The 17,865-nt window shown below is 38.7% G+C and overlaps 1 protein-coding gene across 7 annotated transcripts in view; it reads right to left on the bottom strand.

Annotated features, from left to right (window-relative positions):
- ADGRB3 (adhesion G protein-coupled receptor B3) overlaps positions 1–17,865 on the bottom strand; it is an 806,266-nt gene that overhangs the window by 345,777 nt on the left and 442,624 nt on the right. For all 7 annotated transcript variants that reach the window (XM_075861993.1, XM_075861997.1, XM_075861996.1 and 4 more), the window contains 2 exons: positions 10,599–10,745; positions 5,420–5,495 (listed from right to left, as the gene is read on the bottom strand). In XM_075861993.1, the coding sequence (XP_075718108.1) occupies positions 5,420–5,495; positions 10,599–10,745 (223 nt within the window). The remainder of the gene's footprint in view (positions 1–5,419; positions 5,496–10,598; positions 10,746–17,865) is intronic.

The following is a 17,865-nucleotide window of genomic DNA, read 5'->3' as shown; positions in this document are numbered from 1 at the left end:
TTAGTGTGTGTGCACATACCCTGACATATACCCTGATGTACTCCGCACAGCTTAGATATACCCTGATATGCTCCTCACGGCTTAGATACAGAGGTAGCCATCTTTAACTTGATTCTGATAACTTGCTGCAAAAAAGCCATTGAAAAGTCATTAAAAAAGTCAAGATAAGAGATATAGACATTGTTTAGTTAATGCGTTAAAAGTCAAGGTAAAGACGGCTACATCTGTATACCCTGATGTACTCCTCACAGTTTACATATACCCTGATGTACTCCTCACAGCTTACATATACCCTGATGTACTCCGCCCAGTTTACATATACCCCGATGTACTCCGCACAGCTTACATGTACCCTGATGTACTCCGCACAGACAACATATACCCTGATGTACTCCGCACAGCTTACATATACCCTGATTTACTCCACCCAGATTACATATAGCCTGATGTACTCCGCCCTGCTTACATATACCCTGATGCACTCCGCTCAGATTACATATACCCTGATATACTCCTTACATATACCCTGATGTACTCCGCTCAGTTTACATATACCCTGATGCACTCCGCCCAGATTACATATATCCTGAAATACACCTCACAGCTTACATATACCCTGATGTACTCCTCACAGCTTACATATACCCTGATGTACTCCGCACAGATTACATATACCCTGATGCACTCCGCACAGATTACATATACCCTGATGTACTCCGCCCAGATTACATATACCCTGATGTACTCTAGACAGATTACATATGCCCCCTCATTATAAACTGAACCACCAGTAAAACACTAAATAAAACTACTACCAAGCAAAATCTGCTCTCCAAAATCCAAATAGCGCTCCTTCTAGGCCTGGCAGTGTGACCAAACAGCAGTTTATGACCACATATGGGGTATTACAGTACTCTGGAGAACTCACTTAACAATTTATGGGGCGTGTGTCTCCAGGGGTACAAGCTGGGCACAACACAATGGGCACTGAAATGGCATATCTGTGGAAAAATGACAATTTTCAATCTGCAACATCTAATGTGTACTAATTTCTGCAAAACCTGTGGGGTCAAAATGCTTACTACACCTCATGATAAAATTCCTTAAAGGGGTGTAGTTTCCCAAATGGGGTAACTTCTCGGGGGCTTTCACTGTATTGGTACCTCAGCGCAATGCAACATGGCGTCAAAAAACAATTTTGTAAAATCCCCACTCCAAAAACAAAATTGCGCTTTTACCCTTTAGACCCTTACCGTGTGTCCAAATAGCGGTTTACAACCACATATGGGGTATTTCCTTACTCAGGAAAAATTGTGTAACAAATTTTGGGGTGTCTTTTCTCCTGTATTCCCTGTGGAAATGAAAAATTATGAGCTAAATCTACAGGTTATTTTTACGTCCCAATTCGAATAAAATCTATAAAACACCCGAGGGATCAAAATGCTCACTACACCTCTAATTTAATTCTTTGAGGGGTATAGTTTCAAAAAATGATCCCACCTGGGGAATTTCTACTGTACTGGTACTTCAGGGTCATTGCAAATGCGACATGGCCCCCAGAAACCAATTCAGCAAAACCTGCACTGCAAAATCCATAAGGTGCTCCTTCCCTTATGAGCCCTGCCGTGGGTCCAAACAGCAGTTTATTACCACGTATGGGGTATTCCCATAATCAGGAGAAATTGCTTTACAAATGTTGGGGTGCTTTTTCTCCTTTATTCCTTGCAAAAATTTGAAAATTCTATATTTTTCCATTTTCACAAACAAATTCATATAAATTTAACAAAAAATCTGTGTGGTCAAAATGCTAACTATACCGGTGGATCAATTCCCTGAGGGGTGTAGTTTCCAAATGGGGTCACTTTTGGAGGGTTTCCACTGTTTTGGCAATACAAGACCTCTTCAAACCTGACATGGTGCTTAAAATATATTATAATAAAAAGAAAGCCCCAAAATTCCCTAGGTGCTCCTTTGCTTCTGAGGCCTGTGTTTCAGTCCATGAGCACACTAGGGCCACATGTGAGATATTTCTAAAAACTGCAGAATCTTTCTAATATATGGGCTCCTCAAAGCCTCTTCAGAACTAAACTCGTTCCTGAAAATATAGCCTTTTGACATTTTCATGAAAATGTGAGAAATTGCTGCTAAACTTCTAAGCCTTCTAACGTCCTAGAAAAATCAAAGAACGTTCAAAAAATGATGCCAAAATAAATTAGACATATGGAATATGTGAAATAGTAACTTTTTTTGTGTCGTATTACTATCTGTTTTACAAGCAGATACATTGAAAATGTAAAAAAATAAATCATAATTTTTGCTAATTTTCTCTAAATTTTGGTGGTTTTCCATAAATAAGCAATGAATTAATCGACCAAATTTTGCCACTAACATAAAGTACAATATGTCACGAGAAATCAATCTCAGAATTGCTTGGATAGGTAAAAGCTTTTCCAAGTTATTACCACATAAAGTGACACATGTCAGATTTGAAAAATGGGGCTGGTCCTGAAGGCCAAAATGAGCATGGCCCTCAAGGGGTTAATCTATTAGACCTTTTTGATGATATGTCCTATGTGTACAATGATAACAACAAGTGGATGTGCACATATTTTGTAGAGATGGTGGGTGGGCCTTCAGAATCATTTCCTCTGATGGGTCCAAGGGACCCCAGTCTGAGTTGGCTACAAATGTGGCTTTGTAATGATAATGTCGCTGCTCTTAACACATTTGACTGTCAAATAGTAATTATAATACACAAAGACAGAGCCAAAAACTTCCAGATGAAGACTGTGCTAAAATGCGTGTCAAGGTTGGTACCATCCCGCTTTGCAACCTACAGATGGGTGTGCATTAAGGCATTGTATATTTTTTATGTATTTGTTTCTTAACATATGTTATGCACGAGCTGCCTGTTACCTATATCCCTATATAGTTCTGAACTGTGCTGTGTCTTTCTGCTATATATATATATATATATATATATATATATATATATATCTATATATATATATCTCCTTATATACAACTGTGTAGCCTCCAGTACGTAGCACTTTATTTTGGTCACTTATGATACATATACCAGTTGCCTTGCACATACATTGCTTCTGTATATTCCATTACGATGATGTTGTTTTATCCATTGTGGGACTCCATTTTTAAAATGTGTTAATAAAGATATTTTTTTTATATTTTTATTATACTGTGGTGCTTTGTCCCATTATTCTGTAGGTTTAGACAGATCCAGAAGGCTATGGATGGCACATTTTGCTGGATATTAAAGGGGGCACCCCCTCTTAAATCCCCATTAGGTCATGCTAAGCTCATAGATACGCACACATTTTAATGGCTTATGTGTAATAATTTATTTTTCCTGGGAGAAGGGCCACAGACCCACTACAACCTGCTTGTCTCTAGGTAAAAAACTATTTCCCAAGCACTTTTCACATACTGTATATACCTTTGTAATGCAAAACAGGTTATAACAGGTGTCAAATGTTTACCTGCAACACCTGCATTATAGAGAAAAAAATCCACTTGTACAACTTAATGTGTATTTGCATTTTCCATTTACAATAAGATATGCATTCTGAAAATTGTCATTTAAAAGTTTAAGATTTATCTAATTTGCCTTATTCATGATAATTCTTCAAGAAATTATACAATTTTACATTAGAAGAACCATTTATAAGTCTTGCTGCAATACCATGCACAACTTCATTGCATGCATTTAAGAGGAAAAAGTCCATCAGCAGCATTGAGCAGAAAGTATATTCTTCCAGGACTGTACAGTATAGGACAATACTCTAAAGTACCACCTAGTGGTCAACATATCAACTGCAGCAATTATTTTTTTCTTGTTTAAAAATTATAAGCAACCTGAATTATGTTGTTTAACATGTATTTTATAAGCAAAGACAATGGCTTTGAGAAAGACATTCCTCATCTCACAGAGGGGAAGCCGATTCTGTCCTTGAACCTAAATATGCAGCTCCTTCATGCAGCCGTAGTACGTTCAGATGGAACCGGTCTAAAAACTCTGGTGTCGGGTAGTGAATTGATGCTAAATATTATAAAGTATGAATACATGCATTGCTACCTTCAGTTAACTTTATAATGCCCTTAACACCCCTTCATGGGTGCTCAGATAAAGCTAAATATGTGCATCATTATAGAGAATGCCTGTAATCTGCCTTCTCTGTTCAGATTATTTCCCATGAAAAGCACCATATATAGTTATTAACTACTAAAACAACAGTTTAAATAAAAGCAATATTTTGAAGCAGCCTCACAATAAGACACATAAATGCTTATAAGAAAAGATTCCATGAAATTATTTTCGGGTCCGATTCTGTCGACTTGTCCATCAGATTCAATTTGGTACAAATAAATTTGCCGAAAATCGCAAGTGCCCCGATTGCCCTGAAAACTCGTGTCTCTCTGAGGTCTTCTAGGACTTTATCCAACACCTTTCTAGCTCTTAATGCCTATACAGCATTAGTAATGTCAAAGTGACAGGAACATATATGAGTAGAGGGAATAATAACCGCAGTGCATTTTGGGCAGGTTGCCTTCCTGCAAGTCATTTTGCAATTCGTGTGCCGCAGATCCCAAAATTTTCGTAATTCACAAATCCGAAACTTTTGGGAAATTCGGACCGTGTTGGATTTGTGTAGAATCGATTTGCTAATCTCTGCTTATAAAGCAGATTTATAACATAGATCTATTTTTGACCATAAGAACCTGCAAAATGTATTATAACACTAAGCTCAAATTTTGCCTGTATGTAGCTACCATGTTCTTTCATGCTCTACCAATGGAGTCTGGCTTTTAGGCATCCCACATTTCAGTTAACCCTTGTAATGTGTGAAGATATGGAATGATAATCTGTAAATTTATTTTAAAACAGAGGAAGGAATTGAATAATAATAATAATAAATAATAATAATAATAATAATAATAATAGTAATAATAATAATAATAATAATAATAATAATAATGATAATAATGTTTTCCTATGTAACAAGCATAGTAGCTGTGTCTAGCTATCTGAAAAAGAATTAAGGATGTACCCAAGTGCTTTTATATATAATATACAGAATATTCAGTGCTACAAATGGTTACTGTGTATCGTCAGTAAAAGCATGTTGGTTGCTAGGTATTGCTGGAGTGTGAGCCACCAATACAGTATGTACAACAGCTCGCCACCTAGTGGCCTTCCACAGAACACTCAGTTTCATAAGCCTCATTTATTTCTACTACAGAGCTTCTGGTTCCAGCACGGTAAATGCTGTGAATAGAGGTTTCCGCAAAATCAAGTCTAAGTATTTTTTTTTTTCTAGCAATGCTACAAAAAGGAAATATATTGGTCATAAGAATGTACTCAGTGATAAGCTTGAGGAGATAGAAGCATAAGACTTACCGTAATGAAGGTAAAAAAAGGCCTAAATGTTTATAGAATACAGCTCCAAGTACATACACTGTAGATTCATCCAAGTCTGGAAAATATAAAAAGAATAATCAATTATTTCTGCTTTGCATTTTAAATAAAATCAGTTTTTGAAATGTTACCATTGAGATCTGCATAGCTGCATGGCTTTACTTGTTTGTTAGTCTGTATCTGCCTTATTTATTAATACAATCTCCATTTTACTGTCCTTTCTGGGCAACATTCATGAAAGCAAATTGTCCTCATACAATGTCCCCGTAATGAACACAGTCACATGACATGATATTGAATGAATCTTACGTCATTACATTCAATTCAATACAATACACAGGGGACCGAGACCTAGCACAGCAAAGCAGCCGACTCTCCACACAAGGGACGCAGATAGGAGTGCCCCGGGTGCTGGGTACATGGTTGGGATGCCAAAAAGTCACGGTTTCTTGGCCAAGGTATTTAGATACAGGGCTAAGGCAACGAACTGAATCAGTGCCCGAATTAAGGAAAGCTTAAGGTCTATTTACAATCCCATTTTATAACATCAGGCCAATATATTGTTGTCTGAATTGTGCGGCTATTTACAGTCACTTACACCTTATCATTAAATCACTCTTAGCGTTAAAGAAACACTATCATAAAGGGTGTATTCACACCTAGCATAATTTTTCTAGCAGAAAAATCCACGGCGGAACTTTACACCATGCATTCCGATGGGTGGAAAAACATCTGCGGATTTTGGATGCACAATTTCATCATAGACTTCAATGCTATGAAATCCCCAACACGAAGCTGCAGCAAATACGGCACAAAATTTGCAACAGTAATTCCGCTGTGGAATTAGCTGCAGAATCACAATTGCGGATTTTCAGGTGTATTTATACGCCACGTGTGGACTATTATACAGTAGGTACTTTAACTATATCAACCGTTATAAATCCGAGAGGTCAATTCGTTATCATTCACTGAGATTTGTTTTTTTTTGCTTGCTATGTTAGGATTCCAATTAAAGGTTTTCTTTCCTCAGCAATTAGTGGCAGCAAAGTAAAACCAAAGTATATCAAAGTTCAATTTGCAATGAGCTGTAACTTTTACAATTGCATTTTACTCCCCATTAAATTGTTTAGCAGCAAGGGCCGCAGAGAAAGTCACTGCAGCTGCTATGAGGCTTGAGCTAGAGGAGCTCCTGCTTAGGTTGGCTTCATTCCCATCACCGTGGGCAGTGTAAATCTGTGCATAATACTAAATTAGAAAGGAACACACCAGGCGGTGTCACAATGGCAACCTCTACAACAAGGGATGATTTCTGGGGGTGGACAAAAAAAGCCTCGGGCTCTCCTGTCATGGATGGGAAAGGGGATTCGGTGATTTGAAGTTACACTAGAAGGAGTACTCGAGTAATAGGAGACTAAAATATAAAATCTTTTTGAAATGTATACTTTACAAGTAGGAAAACCTAAAAAATGTCCTCTCTAATTTAGTGCTAATGTATCTGACTCTTTAAAGGGGGTTTCCAGTCCCTAAAAATTGATGGGCTATCCTCAGGCTAGGCCATCAACAGCTAAACTGCGGGGGTCCCGGGCGTCGGACTGCGAGCGATCAGCTATTGATGGCCTATCCTGAGGATAGGCCATCAATTTTTAGGGACTGGAAAACCCCTTTAACCCCCTCACGGTCACATTAAAGTAGAAAAACCAACCAGAAAGTGTCACTTTTTTTTTATTGTAGACATTTAATTCATGTCTCATATTAATATAGTTTGTGCATAAATTGCGTCTTTTTAGTGCATATGAACCCCTTACAGATATCGCTGGTTTTGGCCTTAACCTCTTATGGATGCAGCTATTTTGGGTCTTGAGGAACCATTTTTCTTTTTTTCTTTACTGCATTCCGAGAGCCATAACTTTTTTACTTTTTTCTTCAACCTAGCTATGTAAGGGCTGTTTTTTGTGGGACAAGTTGTGTTCTTTAATGGCACCATTTTGGGGTACATGTAATGTTTTTTCACTGTGTGGGATAAATAAAGCTTCAGTTTTAGGCTGGATTCCCACGGGATGAAAATGCAGCATGTATGCAGCAAAATACACACATTTCATGTACATATTTTGCGGTGTATTTTGCTACGGATTTAAACCCTTCTACAGGAAAAAGCTGAATTCTGCAGTGAACATCCGGAACAGAATGTGCATGTTGCGGATTGGAAAATCTGCAGCATGTTCTGATTTCCATATGGAAAATGTTCAGCAGCATGTGGATAATCTCATCAACATGGCAGGGACTCTAATAACCTGAGCAAAATTCGCAGCCTTTCCATCCCATGTGAGTTCAGCCTTATAGTACGGGTTGTTGCAATAGCAGCAAGACTAATTATGTGTACTTTTTATATATATATTTTTTTTTTTCATAATAAAGCGTTTTGTAAGGGTTGTTTTGTGTTTTGTTTTAGTCTTTTTGCTTTTTTATTCTTTTCTGAACATTTTTTAAATTATATTTTTAGTTCCACCAGGGGATTTGACCATCTGATCAATTACATAATACGCGCCACTTAATAAGTAGTATGAAGTGTAGTGCAGTGTATTGTGCCTATCAGTGTAAACTAACAGACAGCTAATTAGACCCAGCCACATCACAGACCTGGGGACATTTTTAGGCCCACGGCTGCTATGGTAACCCATTGGCACCCAACCATTGCGTTGCAAGGGGCGCCTATGGAGTTACAGAAGGAGCCTCCTCTGTCTAACCACTTAGAATCCACAGATGCTAATGACTGAGGCATCTGAGGGGTTAAACAGCCAGGATTGGAGTTATCTCCGATACCGGCTATTGCAGTAGAGTGTCAGCTGTAATAGACAGTTAACACATGCTGCGGATGGGGCAGGCACAGCTTCTGTACCCACACCATCCCTGTGCCATACATTTAATGAGCTTTTCTCTAACTACTTAGGTAACGCTATAATAATAGGGCACATGTTGCCAAGGGGTTAAAGATCAGTAAAACTGTTTGCTGTCTACTTCTCCTCTAGCAGATTAACCCTTTATAAACAGCTCTCTTCTCCTTCTTTAGCAGATCAACCCTTTACAATCAGTTGTCTCTTCCGCTGCCTCCTCCTCTAGCAGAATAATTCTTTACAATTAGCTGTGTCCTCCTACAGCACATTAACCCCTTACAAGCAGTTATATTTTCCTCCTCTATCCGGGCTGCATAATACACAGGGGAGTCTTATTTCATGGCTGATAAAAGTAACAATTTTCTCTACAAAGAAGTAAAGTTCAGGCTCCCGCCTGGAGGTGAGGGAACTATTTGTGTTTCGCTAAATCATCACCCAGTAGGATGCATTGGGGAATTAATTTGCAAGGTTTGAAATTTGGTTTTGGTAATTTATGAGAAAAATAGGGGAATCTATTATCCGAATGTATTCTATGGACCAGAAAATTGAGAAAATAATGAAAAAGGCAAACTGATTCTCTCACTCCGATTCCTGACCATGTTTGAGCACAAGGCTCCACTTTGCTATGTAGATGCTGTATAGGATCAGTTCCCATCCTCACAGTTGGCACCTCCCAGAGAAGAAGAGTATCTCATGAGATTTGTACTTCATTCTGCTGAATTGAAAGTAAAACCTGTGCCCTGTTAGGAAAATCTGCTGTTCTGCTAATGTTATGTATAAGAAATAATTCTTAGAATTGAATCAACTAGTACTTTCTGTGCTTTTTTCAGAACCTTTAAGTCCTCTTTAGATTTCTTGGAAGGCCTCTTTTTATCCCAATATGTTAGCATCAGTTGCTGGAATTAACAGGTTAACAGAGATCCAGTGTGATTCATCAGAACTATGGCAGCTGGGACATACAGACACTTAGTAAAAGTGTATAATACCATTATATTTCTCAGAATTTATTACTTGTATGTTATAATCAAAATTCTAAAAAAGTGACATAAGCCACCAAAATAAGCTACACTGTGATTCCCTTGAAAATGTAAAACCCGTATATGTGGTAGGTTCCTATACATATCATTAGCAGAAAAGCGGCTTTCCCGTAGTATTACAAGATACAGGTTTTCCTTTCAATTCTGCAGAGTTAGGTCCAAATCTGATGAGATTCTCTTCTTCTCCTGATACCAGCTGTGAGGGTAGAGCTGATTCTAAACAGCATCTGAATGGCAAAGTGGAGCCTTGTTACAGGGGTTACAGGGTAACATTTCATAAGCAATAAGCCAGAGATGTCATTTCTGTAGTTAGACAATGTAATATCTACGTGGATCTGCTTCCTATGGCAGTTCAGAGGTCTCAACACTGTATGGTACTTAGACTATTTTAAAAGGATGCCATTCTTCTTTCTGCTTCAGACAAAACAGTACTGACAGGTGAACCCACCACAAATCGATATATAATTTTGACATTATTTTACCTTGCATCATTTGGCAAATCAGCACTTTCAGTAAGTCATAATTTTGTTGTCAGCATCATATGGACAAGTTGGGCAATCGGAGAAGGCTTGAGGGTCTGTCGGCACAAAGGGCCACAGGCCCACTGTGTCTCAGGGCCAGATAATCACTGGTATAATAAAGCATTTGCTCCAGGCTCCATGCTAGCTCAAGATAGTTTACAATAAAAGCCTCTGGGGTTAGGAATATGTAATGTTCCCTATGGTGCTCAGTTTCAATTGGGCCCCTGTTAGTCACCTAAAAAGGCGGTTTATCAGAAAATTAGAGCGACAGCTAAATCCCGAATACTACGACACTGTATGTTATGGCCTTGGAAAGGTTATAACTAGGAGTGGTAGCTTCAATACTGGGGGCCATGTGATGGTTGGTTGGTTGGTTGGTTGGTTGGTTGGTTGGTTGGTTGGTTGGTTGGAAGGAGTTCTCCCAAAACTATTTGCTTCATACAGTGGGACCCTATTTGACATAATAGTGGAATAGATTACTGACATTCCAGTGACAGTTTTTGGCACAGTTGCTTCGCTAACGTCTTACATTACTGGTCCCAGTCCAGGGTCCGAAAGCTATTACTCTAACCCTGCTTGTTGCTATAAAAACGTATTAAAGTAGTCACTTTCATAAATATCCCACATTTAATTTAAGATAATTTTTTACTCATCTCATTCAATGTTATTCACAGGCTCTTTTATATCATTAAAATGCATTAAAGGTTTGTACCTGACGGCATTGGGGTAAAGATGCTTTTTGGTATGACCACTTTGTCCTCAGAGTTCCTGGCCCAGTCTACCATGCCTTTTCTGCCTCTCATGGGGAAGGTGATATCTGTTAGCACTGATGATGCCGGCAGCTTTTGGATGCTGGCCACTGAGAAGAAGAGAGAGAGTTTAATGAGCAACATTTTATTCATTTTAGCCTGTTATACAACAGATTATTTTCCAGCTTAAATGCCCCAAGTAAACTAGCAATAAAAGAATGCATCCATCTGCCATGCAAAACTGTTTATTTCCCATTTTCAAACAAATTCAGCAAATAATATAAATATTCAATGCGTTTTATCTTTATCTGGTTTAAATATGTTGGTTTATGTTTGCAAGTCGCATATACTTGTGTAAAGCTGTTAAGTATGCTCATAAAAGCTTAGGATTATATGGAAGAAATAACAAGTTAGAACGTTGTTGCACAAGTTCTTTAGATCCAAATTTGAAATTATTTGAAGTGACATTACATGAATAAAAATCTGTAAACTTCTCTTCTAGACAAAACTAGTAGATTTTGCCTAATGAAGCAATGACAATGTGTGCATGAGTGCAACACAATAATATCTGAAAGGTTTCTTAATTCTGAGTTCAAAATGGAAGGTCAGCTACTCTACTGAATTTATGGTGCTTGCATGTGACATTATAGTAATGGATACTAAACAGGAAGGATTTATAAGAGATCATTTATCATACAGGGATGTTGCCATCCCACATTTCTACATTTTGATGACCCCTAGATACTGTATACCTGTTTCAACTACCAGGGCCGGACTTAGGGGTGTGCGACCTGTGCGAGTGCACAGGGTACTAAACCATCCCAGCATGTAGGGGGTGCCACTGTGCTCTGCCTCTGCTCTGTCCTCTGCTCTTAGTTACACACACAGAGGATACAAGAGCTGAGGCAGAGAAGAGGAGAAAGCTCCACCCACAACCTGACCCTGCAAGAAGCCTGTGAGCCTGTAAGCAAGTGGAGATGGTAAGTGCCTATGTGTGTATCTGTGTCTGTGTGTATACGTGTCTGTGTTTATATATATATATATATGTTCCAGTATGTGTATGTGTGTGTGTGTGTGTGTGTGTGTGTGTGTGTGTATGTGTCTGTGTTTGGTTTGTATATGTTCCAGTAGGTATGTGCATATGTGTGCCTGTGTGTCAATATATATGTGTGTGCATGTGTGTATTTGTCTCTGTATTAGTGTGTATATGTTTCTCTATGTAGCGTTATAACTGTGTGTTATCTGTATTGTTACATAGGACTGCAGGTAACATCTGTTACATTATCTGCAATCAGAGAATTATTATTGTGTGTTATCTGTGGTGTTACATAGGACTGTAGATAGCATCCACTACATTATCTGTACTCAGAGAGTTATCACTGTGTGTTATTTGTGGTGTTACATATGACTGCATGTAACATCTACTACATTCTCTGTACTCAGAGAGTTATGACTGTGTGTCATCTGTGGTGTTATATAGGACTGCAGATAACATCCACCACAGTATCTGTACTCAGAGAGTTATCACTGTATTATCTGTGGTGTTACATAGGACTTCAGGTAGCATTTACTACATTATCTGTATTCAGAGAGTTATCACTGTGTGATATCTGGGGTGTTACATAGGACTGCAGGTAACATTTACTACATTATCTGTATTCAGAGAGTTATCACTGTGTGATATCTGGGGTGTTACAGAGGACTGCAGGTAACATTTACTACATTATCTGTATTCAGAGAGTTATTACTGTGTGATATGGCTTTAAAAAAGGGTTAGATAATTTCCTAGAACAAAAAAATATTAGCTCCTATGTGTAGAAATTTTTCCTTCCCTTTTCCCTTCCCTTGGTTGAACTTGATGGACATGTGTCTTTTTTCAGCCGTACTAACTATGTAACTATGTAACTATGTAACTATGATATCTGGGGTGAAACATAGACCTTCAAGGTAAGATCTACTACATGATCTGAACTTAGAGTTATCACTGTGTAATTTGTGGTGTTACATAGGACTGCAGGTAACATCTACTGCATTATCTGCACTGTGTGTATATATGTGCCTGTGTGTGTCATGAGAAATAACAGAACAGCAATGCTATACGTGGGTGGTGCTATATCATGGTGCCATGTCTTGCTAATGGAAATAAAGTAAACTTCAACGCATACAATTTTGACAATTTGCTAATCAACAAATTCTCTATATTTGTTCTGTATTTGTCTCATTTAAGACAATAAAGGCTTATAGACATATTCCTAGCTTAACCTTCATTGTTTTTTTTTTATTTTATAGGAAATAAGTACAATTCATCAAAAGAGTAATGAAACTGCAAACAGTTTATTTCCACTTGTTAAGGATAGAATAATGGAAATACTATACATTGAATATTCCTTAGTGTAAATAGATTCATATGGCATGGTGTAATTATTAACAGTAACATATGGCATCATTGAGGGTTTCAGGATAGACCATAGCTTTTACACTAAGGACCCAGAAGCCTCTGTGTGAAAATAAAGTCCTGAAGCCTCGATGTTTGGCTAAATTCTTGCCAAAATTTCTAGTTTGATACTGTGCGGACAAGAAAGTGTATAGTCATATTTTATAGATCCAAGTGATACAACAAAGCAGGGGAAAAAACGTTAGAATTTCAAAATCCCTGTCCTTAAACCCATGCTTGCTAAGTAATTCCATGTACTCGCTATCTGTTAGTGAGTTTTATGTTAAACTGTTACATGTATTCACCTACTCATTTTTACTAAGTATACTAATGAAAGCAGTGCATTTAACTTCTTAGAAGCGCACTAGCAAGAACTTCACCAGTTACAATGTTCTCTAAATGCCATTATATTGACATTACTATTGATTTCAAGGGACACATTTCCACTGGAATCAAGGTTCCCTATCCTAATGCCTGCAAAATCAACAATCATTATGTTCAGGTATATGGCAAAAATTTGGGACATCTGAAGTCAACAAAAGTACTTGTGCATGCCGTACCTTGTTAAAAAAAAGTAAAAGTACACTAGTTAATTCCAAAAAATACATTCAGCAGAGTGAAAGGGCTGCAGCGCTTAATAGAGCACTGCGGCCCCTTCACTATTGCGCTGGACAAAGCAGTGCCTCTGTACACGTAGTTGTGCCTGGTACTGCACTGCAGCATAGCCCACGCAAAGTGAAGATGTTTACGCAATGTACCATTGTCTGCAATCCCTCCTTTAGAGACCTTAAAGAGGCTCTGTCACCAGATTTTGCAACCCCTATCTGCTATTGCAGCAGATCGGCGCTGCAATGTAGATTACAGTAACGTTTTTATTTTTAAAAAACGAGCATTTTTTGCCAAGTTATGACCATTTTTGTATTTATGCAAATGAGGCTTGCAAAAGTACAACTGGGCGTGTTGAAAAGTAAAAGTACAACTGGGCGTGTATTATGTGCGTACATCGGGGCGTTTTTACTTCTTTTACTAGCTGGGCGTTCTGATGAGAAGTATCATCCACTTCTCTTCACAACGCCCAGCTTCTGGCAGTGAGACACACAGCGTGTTCTCGAGAGATCACGCTGTGACGTCACTCACAGGTCCTGCATCGTGTCGGACGAGCGAGGACACATCGGCACCAGAGGCTACAGATGATTCTGCAGCAGCATCGGCGTTTGCAGGTGAGTCGATGTAGCTACTTACCTGCAAACGCTGATGCTGCTGCAGAATCAACTGTAGCCTCTGCTGCCGATGTGTCCTCGCTCGTCTGACACGATGCAGGACCTGGGGAAGTGACGTCACAGCGTGATCTGCCAGAAGCTGGGCGTTCTGAAGAGAAGTGGATGATACTTCTCGTCAGAACGCACAGCTAGTAAAAGTAGTAAAAACGCCCCAATGTACGCACATAATACACGCCCAGTTGTACTTTTACTTTTCAACACGCCCAGTTGTACTTTTGCAAGCCTCATTTGCATAACTACAAAAATGGTCATAACTTGGCCAAAAATGCTCGTTTTTTAAAAATAAAAATGTTACTGTAATCTACATCGCAGCGCCTATCTGCTGCAATAGCAGATAGGGGCTGCAAAATCTGGTGACAGAGCCTCTTTAAGATCTTTCTCACGTATACTGCCTGGTAAAAAAAATAGGTCATGGTAGGTAACATATGAAGCACTGTTAGTTTTCGGGTAGGCCTAATATTATAGGTATTAACTTATTTGAATTATTACCTTAGAGAATTGGTACTTATGTGATTCCAAAATATATACTTTTTATGTTGTTCATGTACAAGGGAACAGCTGATAAAAGCCTGCTGGTTAACAGGCAATATAACATTTCACATTGCTCCCCTGCAGGCACTGTCAGCAGAACACAGTTGCCACATTGGTAGCCTGTTGATTCTCTATGCAAAAATGAACACAGGCTTTCATGGTCACTGTATTGATAGACGAATAGCTACTGCAAATAATTTCTGATCTTACCAGATGCCCTCAAGCTATTAATCAGATCATGCAAAGGATATGAGTAAGATAATAGCATTGTATTAGGGAATTGCTTGTAATGTAATCCCCTATTGTGATCATCAGACTATCATCAAACGTAGGCCATCTGTCAGGAACTGAACTTCCTGAACTTGAACTCTGAACTCTCCCGCTTTGAAGCCTTGACCACTTTGCTACAGAGAGCCTTGCTTGCTCTAGCTTTGCCCAGCCATGTGTTTGCTGCTTTTGGTGATTAGTTATGGATTGGACCTTTGTGGCCAATAACAGTATTTGATGCCCTATATTACCCACAGCTTTGCACTTCCTGTGCCTGAGTATTCTGGCTTGCCAGTAATCCTGCTTCAATGTGCCTAAACCCCTATTGCTCTCATGGGTACCGAACTCGGCATACATCTGACCAAGTCTGATCCCTCTCTTCATTGTACTCCTTCACATGCAACACAGGTGTCATTTGGAGACTATCCTGGGGACTGTGACCTGGAAATCCTTTTGCAGCATAGTCCACGCCCCGTTTTGGGGGTTCAGGATGAATTCCAGGGGATTCCCGATATATGGCGCCCAAAGTTACCCTGCACCAACCTAATCATGGCTATTACTCATTCCAGCTTGCTGCATGACAACACCTTGATGTACAACCGCTTGAAGTGCATCTTCTAAAGTGCTACGAATTCTGCATTACCACTGATTATGATTGTGAACTGTATCGATCCTGTGTCTATTGGATTCAACAACAAGAACCAGCATTGATACATCTTCGCTTTAAAATAACATTCCAGATCTACCCAACCATGGTTTTTCAAAATAAATTTTCCAACCTTTACTACATAACCTGTGCTGACATAGCAATCTTAAATAAAACTCTGTTTCTTCACATAGTTAGCTAATTGTAATAACGTTATTATAGGTAGAGAAGCGAGAACAAAGTTTTATCACACAGTGGAAAGAAGTCAGGTTGGCAGGTATGGGCATGTGTATGAATAGTAGTGTATGCACTGGTAAATCTCTCTGAAGTTTGTTCTGAAATAAAATAAAATGTTAGTACAAATCAGCAGGGATGCCAGGGGGTCAATGAGCGAATAGCTCCATGGTGCCAACACAAATTACATTCAATTCCAGTACAATATGCCATAGTCTTGTACCATATAGTGTGTACCTGTAAAATCGAAATGGAACAGAAATCACCCTGACAGAAGGGGTTTCAAGATAAATAAGAGTGTGTTTTCATTTTCAATTGAAGGGTGATCTGAACAGTTTGTCTGATCAAACTCCATGCTGTATTGCTATATTTACTATGGATAAACTTTCAGAGATCATCAACACAACTACAGTCCCAACATATAGAACCAGAAATTAGCAAATTTCCCCAAATTTGTTTGGGGTACCATTCTGTCTAAATGGCCATCCGATTCGATCTGAAATAATTTGACGCAAATCAAGATTGTCTTGGTAACTGATGATTTTTAGGACTGTATCTAACCCTTTTCAAGATCTTAACACCAAACCGGCATTATATTAGCAAAGCAAAGGGAGAACAACATATATAGATACAGGGAGGGATAACTGCAGTGCATTTCGGAAAAGCTGCCTGCAAGGTATTATGGGGAACATTTGATAAAAGCTCACCCGAGGTCCTTTCTCTAATCTGTAAAATGGCTGCCAGTGTTTGCCATTTTGTCGCAAGTCATGTGATATGAACCCCAAAAGTTTCTAAATTTGCAGAATCCTCCGATGCTTTAAGGAAATTTGGACCAAAATAGTTTAGTGTCGATTTACTCATCTCTATATGGAACAACTGCTCATCAATGCGTCAACAGTGCACAAATTGTCAGGCTTCAGCCTTCACGAGCCCCACAATATTCGGAACAGTAGAAAAGATCCGCAGCACTCACTTAAAAAATGCAGTAAAACTGTAAAAGCTTTATTAACCAAACAGTGCAAAATGATTTTTCTTTTCAAGCTTGAAAAATACGTGTTTTAAGGTTGAAACATTAGTCTGGTGAATAAAGCTTTTTTGCTTTTACTGCATTTTTGAGGCAAGAGCTGTGGTGCTTTTATACTTTTACTATGAATAAGGTGTGATGAACTGTATATAAAAGATGTAAAATAAATAATTTTGGTGCTAGCAGTAGTTTAGTATAATTTGTTTTGTCATGTGTTTCAGTATGTCTCACTAATCCGTATTCTAAGTGATAGAAACGTCTGTTTAAGTGAATATTCCTACCATAAACATGGAGCAATTTAAATGTAATACTGATATGTACATATTATTGACTTGGCCAAATCTAATCTCAAAAGGTTAATATTTCTTTATCCATGTCCAACGGCATTCTTAGGGTACTTCAACATGTACTATTTCTGGAGTATTTTGTCTGCCGCAAAAATGTGCCACGTTCGCCAGATGTGCAAATGTAGCGTAGTGCAGCATTCATGGAAAAGTTCCTCCAACATTATAGGTTACAACAGGGGGTCTTTTCCATCCCTTAGGCACCAGGACATAGGTGCTACTGCTACCTGTGCACCAACTATAGCTACGGCCCTGGGTTACAGAAGCTTTTCTTTGTGGACCTTTACAGGGGATCCGATTTTCCATGGCAGCCAAGCAGTAGAAAGAGTCTTTGGTTGCAAACGTCTTCAATCCCAATTCCCTACAGTCATGTAATTCACACATGCATTAAAGGGATCTAAATCTAAAATGCATTGCTGGTTAAATAAAGTCGAAGCCACGCTTTAATGTATGGAAATTGCTCTTAACCT

The sequence above is a fragment of the Rhinoderma darwinii genome, chromosome 4, assembly GCF_050947455.1.
Source record: "Rhinoderma darwinii isolate aRhiDar2 chromosome 4, aRhiDar2.hap1, whole genome shotgun sequence".
Lineage (NCBI taxonomy): Eukaryota > Metazoa > Chordata > Amphibia > Anura > Rhinodermatidae > Rhinoderma > Rhinoderma darwinii.
This window is presented reverse-complemented; position numbering and strand designations above follow the sequence as displayed.